The sequence below is a fragment of the Oryctolagus cuniculus genome, chromosome 16, assembly GCF_964237555.1.
Source record: "Oryctolagus cuniculus chromosome 16, mOryCun1.1, whole genome shotgun sequence".
NCBI classification, from domain to species: domain Eukaryota; kingdom Metazoa; phylum Chordata; class Mammalia; order Lagomorpha; family Leporidae; genus Oryctolagus; species Oryctolagus cuniculus.
The window spans coordinates 28834157-28846703 of NC_091447.1; the positions used below are offsets into that span (position 1 = coordinate 28834157).

At 41.8% G+C, this 12547-nt stretch overlaps 1 protein-coding gene across 6 annotated transcripts in view; it reads right to left on the reverse strand.

Moving 5' to 3' along the window:
• Nucleotides 1-12547, reverse strand: part of VPS41 (VPS41 subunit of HOPS complex) — a 187422-nt gene that overhangs the window by 40447 nt on the left and 134428 nt on the right. For all 6 annotated transcript variants that reach the window (XM_008261661.4, XM_008261660.4, XM_070059752.1 and 3 more), the window contains 7 exons: nucleotides 10821-10950; nucleotides 9236-9351; nucleotides 7520-7576; nucleotides 4838-4899; nucleotides 3033-3114; nucleotides 1156-1248; nucleotides 95-222 (listed from right to left, as the gene is read on the reverse strand). In XM_008261661.4, the coding sequence (XP_008259883.1) occupies nucleotides 95-222; nucleotides 1156-1248; nucleotides 3033-3114; nucleotides 4838-4899; nucleotides 7520-7576; nucleotides 9236-9351; nucleotides 10821-10950 (668 nt within the window). The remainder of the gene's footprint in view (nucleotides 1-94; nucleotides 223-1155; nucleotides 1249-3032; nucleotides 3115-4837; nucleotides 4900-7519; nucleotides 7577-9235; nucleotides 9352-10820; nucleotides 10951-12547) is intronic.

Consider the following 12547-nt stretch of genomic DNA (forward strand, 5'->3'; position numbering starts at 1 on the left):
GGCATCTTCCTCATTCAGAGTTTGCCCAATCTCCAGAATACAAAAGTTTACAATGAAGACCGACTTAGAGAAAGAAGTCCTAGAATGTACTCACAGTTCGGCCAGGGTTTTCAGTAAAGTCTTGTTCTGACTATCTTTCTTCAGGTGGTCCCGGACTGCTTGAACTATTACCGAATTGTTATACAGATCTCCAGGCCATTCTCGGATCAACGTGGCAAAACCCTATTTAGAGGGAGAAAGCAGAGAAAGACGCTCTTCAAATCAGACTTTATGAAATAAAAATTGGCTCCTCCCAGCACACACAACTTTTATAATAATCCTTGGAGTTTCCACAGTGACTTGTGCAGGTAGTGGGCTGAATGGGGGCTGGGGCTCTGGAAGATGAAAGCAGGATTAGGTGGGTGGGATTTTCCACCCCTCAACCTCTGGAGAAGGGACAGCGGCTAAAGGCTGAAAAGATCCCCCAGTGACTAATAGGTCAATCAATCATGCCTAAGTAATCAAGCTAACATACAAATCAAAGGACAGGTTTTTTTATTTTATTTTTTGACAGGCAGAGTGGACAGTGAGAGAGAGAGACAGAGAGAAAGGTCTTCCTTTGCCGTTGGTTCACCCTCCAATGGCTGCCGCGGCCGGCGCGCTGCGGCCGGCACACCGCGCTGATCCGATGGCAGGAGCCAGGAGCCAGGTGCTTTTCCTGGTCTAGCATGGGGTGTAGGGCCCAGGCACATGGGCCATCCTCCACTGCACTCCCTGGCCACAGCAGAGAGTTGGCCTGGAAGAGGGGCAACCGGGACAGAATCCGGCGCCCCAACCGGGACTAGAACCCGGTGTGCCGGCACCGCTAGGCAGAGGATTAGCCTAGTGAGCCGCGGCGCCGGCTAAAGGACAGGTTTTGTAGAGAGAACATGGAAGCCCTGAGCCCCTTCCCATATGTCTTGCCCTGCGCATCTCTCCATCTGTATCATCTGTAACATTCTTTAATAAACAACCAGCAATGAAAGCGTTTCCCAGAGTTCTGTCAAAGCTGAGGCCGGGGTTGTGGGTGGCCTAACTGGCATTTTAACCGCGAGGCGAACTGCCTGCCTCTGCTTTCTACATGTCTTAAACTTCCCATTGAGAACAAGTCAGTATGTCCACAGCAGAATGCCACACCTCATAATCACTTTCCAAGAATTCATGTAAGATCATTTCGTAGATGAGTGGCTTCAGAACTGGATCCCCTCTTGGCAAATAAGGACTGATAGCCTAAGGGAAAGGGAGAAAAAAGAAAAAACCTTCAAAAAGCAGTGAAATGAACCTATATCATAATTATGCACAAGATATAAATGTACATTTCTAATTTAAAAATTAACAAAGTGAACCTTTATTTCTCTGGTCTTACTGAGGAATTAATGAAAATCTAAATAATAAGAGAGAGAATGTCACAGAGATTATAAAAGTCAACTTCTTAGGTAATCAAGGAGTATAGGTCATCTGATCACCTTTCTTCAGAAACTGAAATATATTCACCTTTAAAACTCACAGTCGTCTTCTGAATTTAGGAAAAATACCTCTTGTATTCCTAGTACAGTATTTTCAGTGTTGTGTTAGAAGTTAAATATTTCAGTACTATTCAGTTACCCTAGAGTGCCCCCTACACACCATGGTCGTGCTTTGGGCTTGGGACATGAACGAGGGTCATTATCGCCCACCAGCTCAGAATTCCACAGGCAGACATCTGCACAGGTAACTGTGCCAATCTATGCTGAGTGCTGCAGGAAAGGCGGTAACAGGACTGTGGCAGCAGGGGAGAACCGTGCCCACTGAGGCTGGGGTCTGTGAGGCAAAGCAAGAGAAGGACATCTGGCAGGGGAAAAACAGTAGCAAAGGAGTGCAGCCAAGGATGTGCATCTGTGCTATGGAGGCCCGACAGACGTGAGACAGGGGTCACTGAAGGGAGATGAGGCTGGACAGGAAAGAGATGTGGGGCCGTGCAAGCAATCCCAATTTTATTCTATGGGAAGAGGGAAGCCATAGGTACTAGGGAAGTCACAGATCTTTCTGAAGGCCCTTCCAACAGCTCAGGCTGATACAGGAGTGGAAGGGCAGAGCCCAGTGGGGCTGACATGGCAACGAGGTGGAATATGAAATAGAACAAGAGGTAAGATGTTCTCAAGAACAGTGGCTTTGAGCTGTCGAGCATGGGGGAATGGGTTTACTGTGTGTGATAAACACAGACTGAAAGGAGGACAAATTTTGGAAGGAAGTAGAGTTACATTTAGCTGTCATTATCAGCAGTATAAACAAAGAGAAGTAGCCATCACACACAATTCCAAAGAGAGATCTGGGTTACGTAGTCATCCGGGTAAAGAGGGCCACAGGACTGAGAAAATCCTTGAGGAACAGCCTGGTAAACGCCGTAAGAAGTTTGTTGAGGGCCTCTTGGGGAAGAATAAATTTATGGGACTAGCACAGTACAAGTCAGAGGGTTGAGGAACTAAATAACCATGATTTTAAAAAATTATACCATAATTCCAAGAGAGCATTCAGAAGGCCCACAAATACTGAAAAAATTTAAAAACATTTTAAACTCAGGAATAACTGATGATTCATCTGGATGTTGCATATTGTTGAAAGATTTAAAAACAAATATAAAAATTTTATTAGTGTTACATTGTCAAATTTTTCCATTTGTTTTCCAACAGGTAAAATGCTAATTAAAAATATATTATTTCTTCAGCAAATTAAAAAAGTCCTATGTTTTACAATGTACTGAGATTATACCTATTTTTCAAAATCATTAAAAAGAACATGAAAATTCTATCTAAACACAGAGAAAACTGCAAATAAAGTAAACCTATCATATGCATAATATAAATGTTTTATAAACATAAAATATTATTTTTATATTTTAAAATTTCTACAAGTTTTTCTTTCTTTCCAGCTGGGATAATACTTCTCAATAAAGAACTATTATTTTCAGTTTATTTCCATCTCAATATTAATATGCTATATGTAAAAATAAGGAGTTAAAATAAAGCTTTGCTTACCTTAAGCTGTCCAATTTCTTTAAATTTATAAACTTCATATTCCCAAAGTGTTGCATTTTTTCCAAGAATCTTCTGGCATTTGCTGGTAATAAAAACATCCCAGAGAGGAAGAAAGTATAAATAAAACAACAAACAGAGATGAAGTAAGTGGACATTTTCCTCTGTGGTTTAGATAAATCTTTCTTCCCAGAGTTTAGACAGATTTCTACCTCAAGTGCCAATGGACATGAGGGAATTACTGTTACTCACTTGGTTGCATAACAAGTTGACAAATACCATAAATACTTCTAAGTAAATACTTGCAAGTAAAGATGAACATATTTTAGAAGATGACTGGGGGCTTCTCCCTAGCCTGAGTTTCCTATTTACCCACGTAAGCACTGCTGGTTTTGAGATTTTTCTTGCCCTGAAGAAACTAACAGACCCAAAAGTGCTGGATCCTTCCTGGGTGGTTTTAAACAAGGACTTAAAATCAGCCTTCAGAAAACTACAAGGCTCTCACAGTGCAGAATCTGGATGTGTGACTTTATACATCAAAGGCATGCACTTTCTCCAATGATCTCAAGCTAGTGAAGCCAGACCTGCGGGTCATCTTCCAGGGCTGCCACATGGTCATGCAGGTGGGTACCAGCCAGAGCCCTCTCACTCACCCACAGGCCCGCTATAGAACACTTATGCTTTCACTTGGGACCCTGGGGTCTGACCACTTCCATTGGTCTGACCCTCTTGTTTGGAAACAATTCTCCTTGAACTGTGAGTGGAGGCACAGAATCATGGACTACCTTCCAAGGATGCTTATAAAGCAAACAGCCCTCAAAATGAGAGGATCCAGGTAGGGCCTCCCTCGGGAGCAAAGGGCAGGTTTGATTACTGTCTAGAACAAGAAAAGAGCTCTGTGCTTCTCAGGCAGCCCTCCAAGCAGACACCCTAAACTCAGGATTCCTCTCCTGTAACACTATCCACAGCACAGGCAGAGTCATCTAGGTTACTGTGTTGTTACGGGAACTGGGGAAAATACTGATATTGCAGTTAATACAACTGGTGTAATAGTACTTTGGCCACTACTACTGGTGTACTTGCATGCTGGTTATGATAAGTGCTGAGAGAATCCTTTAGCTCCAATCCAGGCAACTCCTGTCTTCTGTTGGCACCCATGAAACTGGCAGGTTAACTTGTTAGTTCATAAATAAGGTAAACTCTCACATACTTCATGGTTCTTTTCACTTCTCATAAACTAATGAGAAAAATAATTTTCCTTTGCTGAAAATGTGATAGTAATTGGAGGGATAATACATATGTTAATCCATTTTGTGGTTGAAACCATTAATATTCAAAAATTACCTTTGCTAGAAATACATGAAAAAAATGTTTGCTACTTAGAATTGTCATCACTGGCCAATTCCATGTATCTTTTTTTTTTCCCCCAAAGATTTAGTTATTTATTTGAAAGGCAGAGTTAGAGAAAGAGACAGAGAGAGAGAGAGACAGAGAGAGTGAGATCTTCCATCCACTGGTTCACTCCCCAAATGGTTGCAATGACTGAAGCCAGGCCGATCCGAAGCCAGGAGCCAGAAGCTTCCTCTGGGTCTCCCATGTTGGATGCTAGGCCCAAGGACTTGGGCCATCCTCTGCTGCTTTCCCAGGTGCCTTAGCAGGGAGCTGGATCAGAAGTGAAGCAGCCAGGACTCGAACCTGTGCCCATATGGGATGCTGGCACTGTAGGCTGTGGCTTTACCTGCTGTGCCACAGCGCTGGACCCCAATCCCATGTATCTTAACAAATAATTGGGAACATGTCATTACTACCGTGCTGCTGTGTCATATTCTCCTTTCTCCACCAGGTGATTTATATAGGCCAAGCCAATATCCTAGAGAAAAATGAAATGAAGGAATTTTTAAAATTCAGCTGGAACAACTGAAGTAAGTCCCAATTTCTGAGCAGACCATGACATTAGGGTTCTGTGAGCACTGTTTATTGCCACCTGTTTACATGTCTTGTAAATTTGCTTTATGTAATTATGGTTGCTTCTTTTTTATGCACATTATAAAATTCATAAGTTTTCAAAAACAAATGTGACTATTTCAAAGGTTCCTAATCTACTTCCCTCTAAGAGATCTGCTACACAGGAAATCTCTGATACTAGAAACTTGACCCAATAATCCCATGTTGTCCCTGGATATAAAATTCTGGTTCTTAGGCTTTCATCAGGAAAGTGTGAACCACCTAACTCCATCCCAAGGCTAAAGCAGTGCTGTAAGAAATGATATAATAAAATGCTGTAATAAAATGACAGACTTATAAAATTTCTTCTCAGAAGGCAGAAACAGCAGTAATTCATTTCTTCTTTGGATGTCTGGTATAAAATCATATCATGCTTAGAGAAAAAATTTTGTGCACAGTTAATAAATAGGGCACACCCATTTCAAGAGTGATAGGAAACTCCCATAGTTTTGATTAGCTTATGGATTCTTTAATGAGTACTAAGTGGAAGATGCTATTTCAAATCTACAGGAGCTCAAACGAAAAATGGTACCTACTTTATTTCTCTGGAAGCAGCTCACAGCTCACAGTGTTTTCCGAGGGTCTGCCCAGTGTCAGAGAAGACAGTGTCTCCCTGCAGAGCCAGTCCCTGCGGCACTTCCCCACACATCCATGCCTCCTCACCGTGGCGTGCTCAGCACCCCCGTTTCTCAGTATGTTTTTAATGCCAACACTATTTGAGCTTTTTTCATTTGGTGTAAGCATGTTTAAATGTCTCTTACACAAAATACCAAATCCCAACAGTCACCACCACCATGCCATGATGTCACAGCCTTGCTAACACTTCACAGCTAACCTGAAAATCTAACTTCTACTCTACTTGATCGTCTCCTTTTCACTTCTCACTCCCTGTAACGTGGAAAATAAGTAATGTACTAGTTACTTGAAGGTTAACCAAAGCAGTCAACAACTGACCAGCTGAGCTTGTCTTATCTTTTTGACCCAGTAACCTCAACTATTTAAGCATGAAACCCTCTTTAACCCCAAAGCTCCCATGACCCAGTCTTCTTGCCATTCCAGATCTGCTTTGAATGTATTAACCCCTGAATCACAGTGTTTCTGATGGTTCCATTTACGGCTCACCCTGCTCCCTGATGCCATACACCAGTGCCATGTGGGCTGATCCAAAATCACAAATCCCACAGACACTTGTAGCTGGTAATTCCCTTGTCTATTTTTGAATCCAGATGGGATGTCCTGTCGATGCGTCAGACTCGATGTGGTGAGAACAGAATTCAGTTCCACCAGTCCTCCCCACAAAGCCCAACTCTCTGTTAGTGAATGGCAGCACAGTCCAGGCAGAAGCCTGAGATCCACCCTGGCTTCCACTCACTCTCTTGTTCACAGTGTCTGACACCACACTCCAAAGAATCAGGGTCACTGTATCTCCCATCAGCCTTCATTTTGCCATTGCACTCCCCATTTAGATAACCAGCTGGCCTCCCTCTGGCCCACGGTCTCCATCAGAGAATCTTTCTAACAGGGAGATCTGAGGTAGGACTTAAGGCTCAAATTGCAATCTGCAGCTCCAAGACAGACCCCCGTTCTTCAGGGTCTACCTTTGGTCCCTCAGCTACGCCACGTAACCAAGCAGACCAAAACACCTCGTTTCTTTGCCCTTTCACCTGCACTAAGGGCTGGAATGCTTGTCCTTTTGTTTTTACAGAATCCTTGCTTATTCTCCACAATTTTGACTGAAAAATAAAGATGCTGTGGTTTGCTTTGCGCCTAGTATTCCCAAATCACCTCGCTCACACCCAGTAGAACGAAGGCTTTTATGTGGAAGTTTACAGAAGAGCTTCAGGTGAGGAAAGTGCAGGAGAAGGGATTTGTCCTGAAACCCACGCAGCCATAAAAGACTGACTTTCCCGTTTTCATCCTTAAAGCCAGGGCACTGGGCTGGATGCTGTCTAAGGACCCTTCACACCCAAAGGACATGATTCTGCTCTCCAGGCGCGCATTCACTGTCACAGTTAGCAAAGAAATAGGCTTCCAGACACTCGATTTTCCTGGAGCCCGAAATGTAATAAAAATATATTTGATGTCCTAGATTAGTCTCCATAACAAAATCAACCGAGTCTGTTATTATGGAGACATTGAAGCAATCTAGTTTTAAGAAACCATTCTTTTGATAAATTTTGTGGTAATGTGATTTTTACCTACGATTTAAAGAAACTTCCACAAATATAACTGGAAAGCTATGGATTTAAAGTGTATTTCACAAATATGGTTTCCAGATTATCTACAACTACCTCCTAGCAGGTGTTAAGTCTCTTGTTTACAAGCAGAAGCTGATTCAATAAAATGAAGTATTTTGACCTCACAGGCTAGAGAATTAGTTTGAAGTAAATTCTCCAAAGGACCTGTTCTTTTCAAATTATTTTCAGTCTTGTTATGACTTACAGAAACATAAACTTTTATTTCAAATAATAAGATTGTACACTTACCAGAATCTTATGCCTTTTAATGTTCTTTTGGCTAATTTCAGCTGCCATCAAAGCTTCCTTTGTTTACAGAAGCACGATAAAAGCAGTAGAAAAGGAGGGAGGGAAAAAGAGAGAGATTGAGGTTATAAACACTACATTTATTATGTTTTAACATTCTGGACTACATAAATAAAGCCCCATTTTCCCTATGGCTTTTGCTTGAAGCACTGGAATTTTTCAATGCTATGGTTGAATGAGCCTCACTAAATTCAACCTCAAACACAAAGGCAGTCAACCAAAATGAAGACTTCTCTCATTTCCATTTGAATTCCACATTATGATATTGGAAACACATTTTAGACACAAATCAAAAAAAACAACAAAACTTCCAAGGCTCCAAACAAAAAAAAGGGCGCCTATCATTCTAAATATGTATGAAATACACTGACAAAGAGGCACTTCTCCTGTGTGTTTCAATAAAAAATAAACTATATGCTTGTGTTTATGTCCATCTACAATGAAGCTTTTGAAAATCTGATTTTACTTTGGAGATTTTCCTAGTAATTCTCCAACATAAATGTTTGATTCATAAAATTATGTCTTTAAGAAACTATTGCGGCCGGCGCCGTGGCTCAATAGGCTAATCCTCCGCCTTGCGGCACCGGCACACCGGGTTCTAGTCCAGGTCGGGGCGCCGGATTCTGTCCCGGTTGCCCCTCTTCCAGGCCAGCTCTCTGCTGTGGCCCGGGAGTGCAGTGGAGGATGGCCCAAGTGCTTGGGCCCTGCACCCCATGGGAGACCAGGAAAAGCACCTGGCTCCTGGCTTCGGATCAGCGTGATGCGCTGGCTGCAGAGCGCCGGCCGCAGTGGCCATTGGAGGGTGAACCAATGGCAAAAAGGAAGACCTTTCTCTCTGTCTCTCTCTCTCTCTCACTGTCCACTCTGCCTGTCAAAAATAAAAAAATAAAATAAAATAAATAAAAAAATAAAAAGAAAGAAACTATTTCATCTAAAGCAATAAGGTGAAATAACTGAGTTAGGAACTGGATAGTAATACCTGCAATCTAAAGAGTTCATGAATTGAAAAAAAATTGTTTTCCCAAGTCTTTCCAGGTAGTTACAAACTGAGAGCAACAAATAGTGGACATTTCATTGTTGTTTTTAATTGATTAGTATATAGGCCTACTTACAGAGTTTCTCTAACTAAACCAACATCATAATGCCTTTGCAGCAACTGAAATAGAAAAATGTTTTCTTTTTGAGAAAACATCATGCATTATTTACTCAAGTCCATCTAAATCAAGACCTAGTGAAGTTGAAGACATTATTCTATGCAAACCACCCTGAGTATTATCAGTTCGATAGCTTTACTTTTACATAAGAACTAAGCACAGAGTGATGGATTTCACTAAAATATAAAGGGGACCACTCTGAAATACTAGCTCCATTTAATTTCCTTGGGGAGAAAAAGTCACAAAATATGAACTCCAAGAGGCTGGGTCTAACCTACTCCCTCCACCCTTCTCCATCCCCCCCCCCCCCATTTATTAGCAAAGCAAGTGAATCTTGCTATAGTCTCCTTGTCCCCCAATTTCTGCAGAGGGTATTGGAAGCCTACTAGCCTTGCACAGATTTTTGGCTCGGGGCAAACTAATTGAAAGATTTACTACAAAAATCTTTTATTCTTTCTATGTTTCAGTCAGGTCAATACTTTGAAGAAAATAAAACCCAAACTACTTCATATTTCTTCTTTTCAAGGAGCCAGTCGATGTGGTCATCTTGGTCTCGTTCCTTGGCCACAACGACATCTCTCGGACTCACGATGTAAAAGAGTGATTCCCCTTCCGAGGATTCTACAGGTAAAAGCACAGGGAAGACTCGAGTAATTCAACAGCAGGAAACGTGGCCAGGGTTGCAGGAACCTGGCTACTCAATTTAAGACTGGAGAGAAAGCTTGTCTATTCCTGTAGCAAATGTGTTGGCTCTGCTGAAAGGGAAGAGAGGTGAAGACGGGATAGAGGATGACAGAATATATACCAGTGTTTGCAAAGAATGTAGAACTATTGAAAGGGAAGGGATGGAGGCTGGAGAGGAGGAAGGGAGGGAGAAGCAGAAGAGGAGAGAGGGGAAGAAAGGAGTGAGGAAAGGAAGGAGGCAAAAAGGAAATACCAAAAATTTTTTTTAAAAAGGTGAGTTTAAGATTCTGCATTTAATACATTAACATTCTGACTTCAGCTGAAAATAGTGTTCAAAATTCTCCATGCCTATTGCATGTTAGAATCCATCTACTGTATATAAACTTTCTTTATGGCCATTTATAGCACAGTTCTATTTTTACAGAACAATTACACCCTACAGTCCGCAATAAATGTTTCCTCCTCATCAAGGTCAAGGCCATCTAAAGCATAAATGACGGACGCCCAAGCCCTGGGGACATAATCTATCATTTCAGCATGCTGTGCACAATGCCGATCGCAAGGGTTTCCTGCAGAATTCAATTATAGAACCTGTTCTGAGGGGTTTCCAAGTGTGCGGCAGAGTTGGCTCTGAGCAAAATGCCCAGACTGGACACTTGCGCTCCGGGAGTCACAGCTGCTTTAACCACGTCCAGAATCCACGTCTGCAGCTGCTCAGGAATCACAGGACAAAGTTCAAACGTGTGTGGACTAGTTCTTCATTTCCTTTGACCAAAATGACAACCGCAAACGTTCTCAAAAGCTGTCCATTGTTTTTAATGCAGAAAAGGATTTCTAAAAAATTTCACTCTTCTGTTCTCATTAATGTATCTTACAGGGGTATGATGCCACTCAAGCACAGGTGACCGCGGCGTGACTAAACAGCAATGATTCCCCTTTGTTTCTCAGTAGTGATTGGTATATTCATTTATTCACACAACAAACGTTCGCCAAATGCCCAGTGTGGGCTCTGAGCACCTGGTCACAGACAGAGAACTTCTCCACTGTCCCCGTGCAAACCTCCCAGGGACACAAAGCTGGGAGTGATACGACAACCACAGAGTCACGCTGTATGACATCAGGTTGAATGGCGCTGAAGCTGTTAGCACAGTAACTGAAAAAGTAAGGCACCAACTCCTCACTTCAGTCCTGGCCACGTGTCTAGTCTTCCCTTGTTGCTGTAACTCAGGCAGGTTCCATGGTCCAGATACTCTGGGCCCAGAAACCGTCATTTTCAACATAAAAGGCCCACCAGATACTAAGATGTTTTCTACACCTGGATTGGAATTCCCTTTTCTATGAGTAAAGTAGAAGGGAGGTAAGCAAAAGTACAGAAACCAAGTGAGCAGATCTTTACCAAGTCTCACCTAAATGATAATCTCTGCACTCATTCTCTTGAAAGCCTCGGACCGTCAGCGCATCCGAAGAGATCTCCTCGCATGTCTCGGAAAGTGGCTGGATGATGTCCAGTCTGGGCCGGGCACAGTATTCTCTTTCCTGGAGACAAAGCAGGAGGGAGAGGCTTATTTAATTACATTTTTGTAAGTTACACAAATTCACACTCGCCGGAGTTTAAACATCTCGGGACACAGATGGCCTTCTAACAGCCTGCCACGGACACCCTCCAATCACTCTTACTTCCTGCCCTTTTGCAAGAGATAAACAGGACAGGTACCGCTGTGTCAGCTCCCAGGGTACAGGTAGCACAAAGACAGTGGCCTTGTACTTAACCAACTTTATTACCGCTCTTCCACATGAATGGAAGAAAAGATAGTATCACAAACTGCAGCATTAGCCAAATCATTGCCAGTACCGTAAATTTCCTGATCAGGGTGAAAAGCCAAAGATTCAAGCTGCAGTCTAAATTGGAACTTCCTGGATGCTGGGAGTGTTCTTACCTGCATTGCCTAACGTGGCAGACAGTAGTCACAGGTGTCCCATGAACACATGAAACGTGGCCGATAGAACTGAGAGAGTGAATTTCACATTTTGTTTCATTCTACTTAAATGGCCACATTTAGCTAGTGACTATAGCTTTGGACAACATGGCTCTAGAGCAATATGGAAGGGCAGTGGGGGCTGGCATTCACTGAGAACCTGTGACCCGTCAGCTCGCCTAGTAGATGATCGCACACAGATTCCTCTGACAGATTTCCCAAGCTAACCCCACCAAGTATTATTGCTCCTAATTTCACAGATGAAGGAGCTGAGGATCAAAAAGTAAACTAAGATTAAAGTTATGTAAGCAAAGAGTAAGATCAGGATATATAGCAAAACTGAAACTTAGGGTGAGCCTTGGATTTTAAATTATTTTACTTTAAAGTACATGCTTTTTGAGTATTCTGCATACAGACGTAAAATGCACACTTGAATCATTTTCTAAAACAGTATGATGCTGGTATGGAGAAGACACAGATGAATAAAACCAAATGGAAAAATACCCAGAATTATACTCAGATCTCGAGGTTTCCTAAATAAAACAGTACATCTAGATTTTTCTGACCAATTTCGTTAGGTTAACTGAGTAGCTTTGTATCTCATATTGGAAATATTTCAAAAGTAAAATAGCAATTATTATTATCAGAAGAAATGAAAAACTTCTCAGTTTTTAGACAACAGAAACAAAATGGAGAGGGAAATTCAGTGACTTGATATTTTAACAAGTGACTGCTTTTAATTGTAACAAACATACATAAAAATCAGAACAGTAGTGTAGGAAAAAAATTAAAATAAAGTTGAAACTGCCTCACCATATCACGTAAAAAAGCTGCTTTATAAGAAAAGCATCAGTCATGCAATTCACCTTTTGTTCCCTGACCAAACAGCTCCACTTATCTGTTAACTTCCTAAGAGCAGGGACTTCCTTTTGTTGATCTTTGATCCCCAGTGCTTACTGCAATTTTTCACACTCCTGCGCTTTATTAACGAGTAAAAGAAAAGTAAACATGGGGGGAAGAGCTTAATAAATTAAAGTATGTCAATCAGAAGGAATAGTACACAACTACTAAGCGTGATACTGATGGAGACTGCACATAAATATGGAAAAACAATGGAATAATGTTCATTATAGGGCAATACAGAATAGCATGTGGCT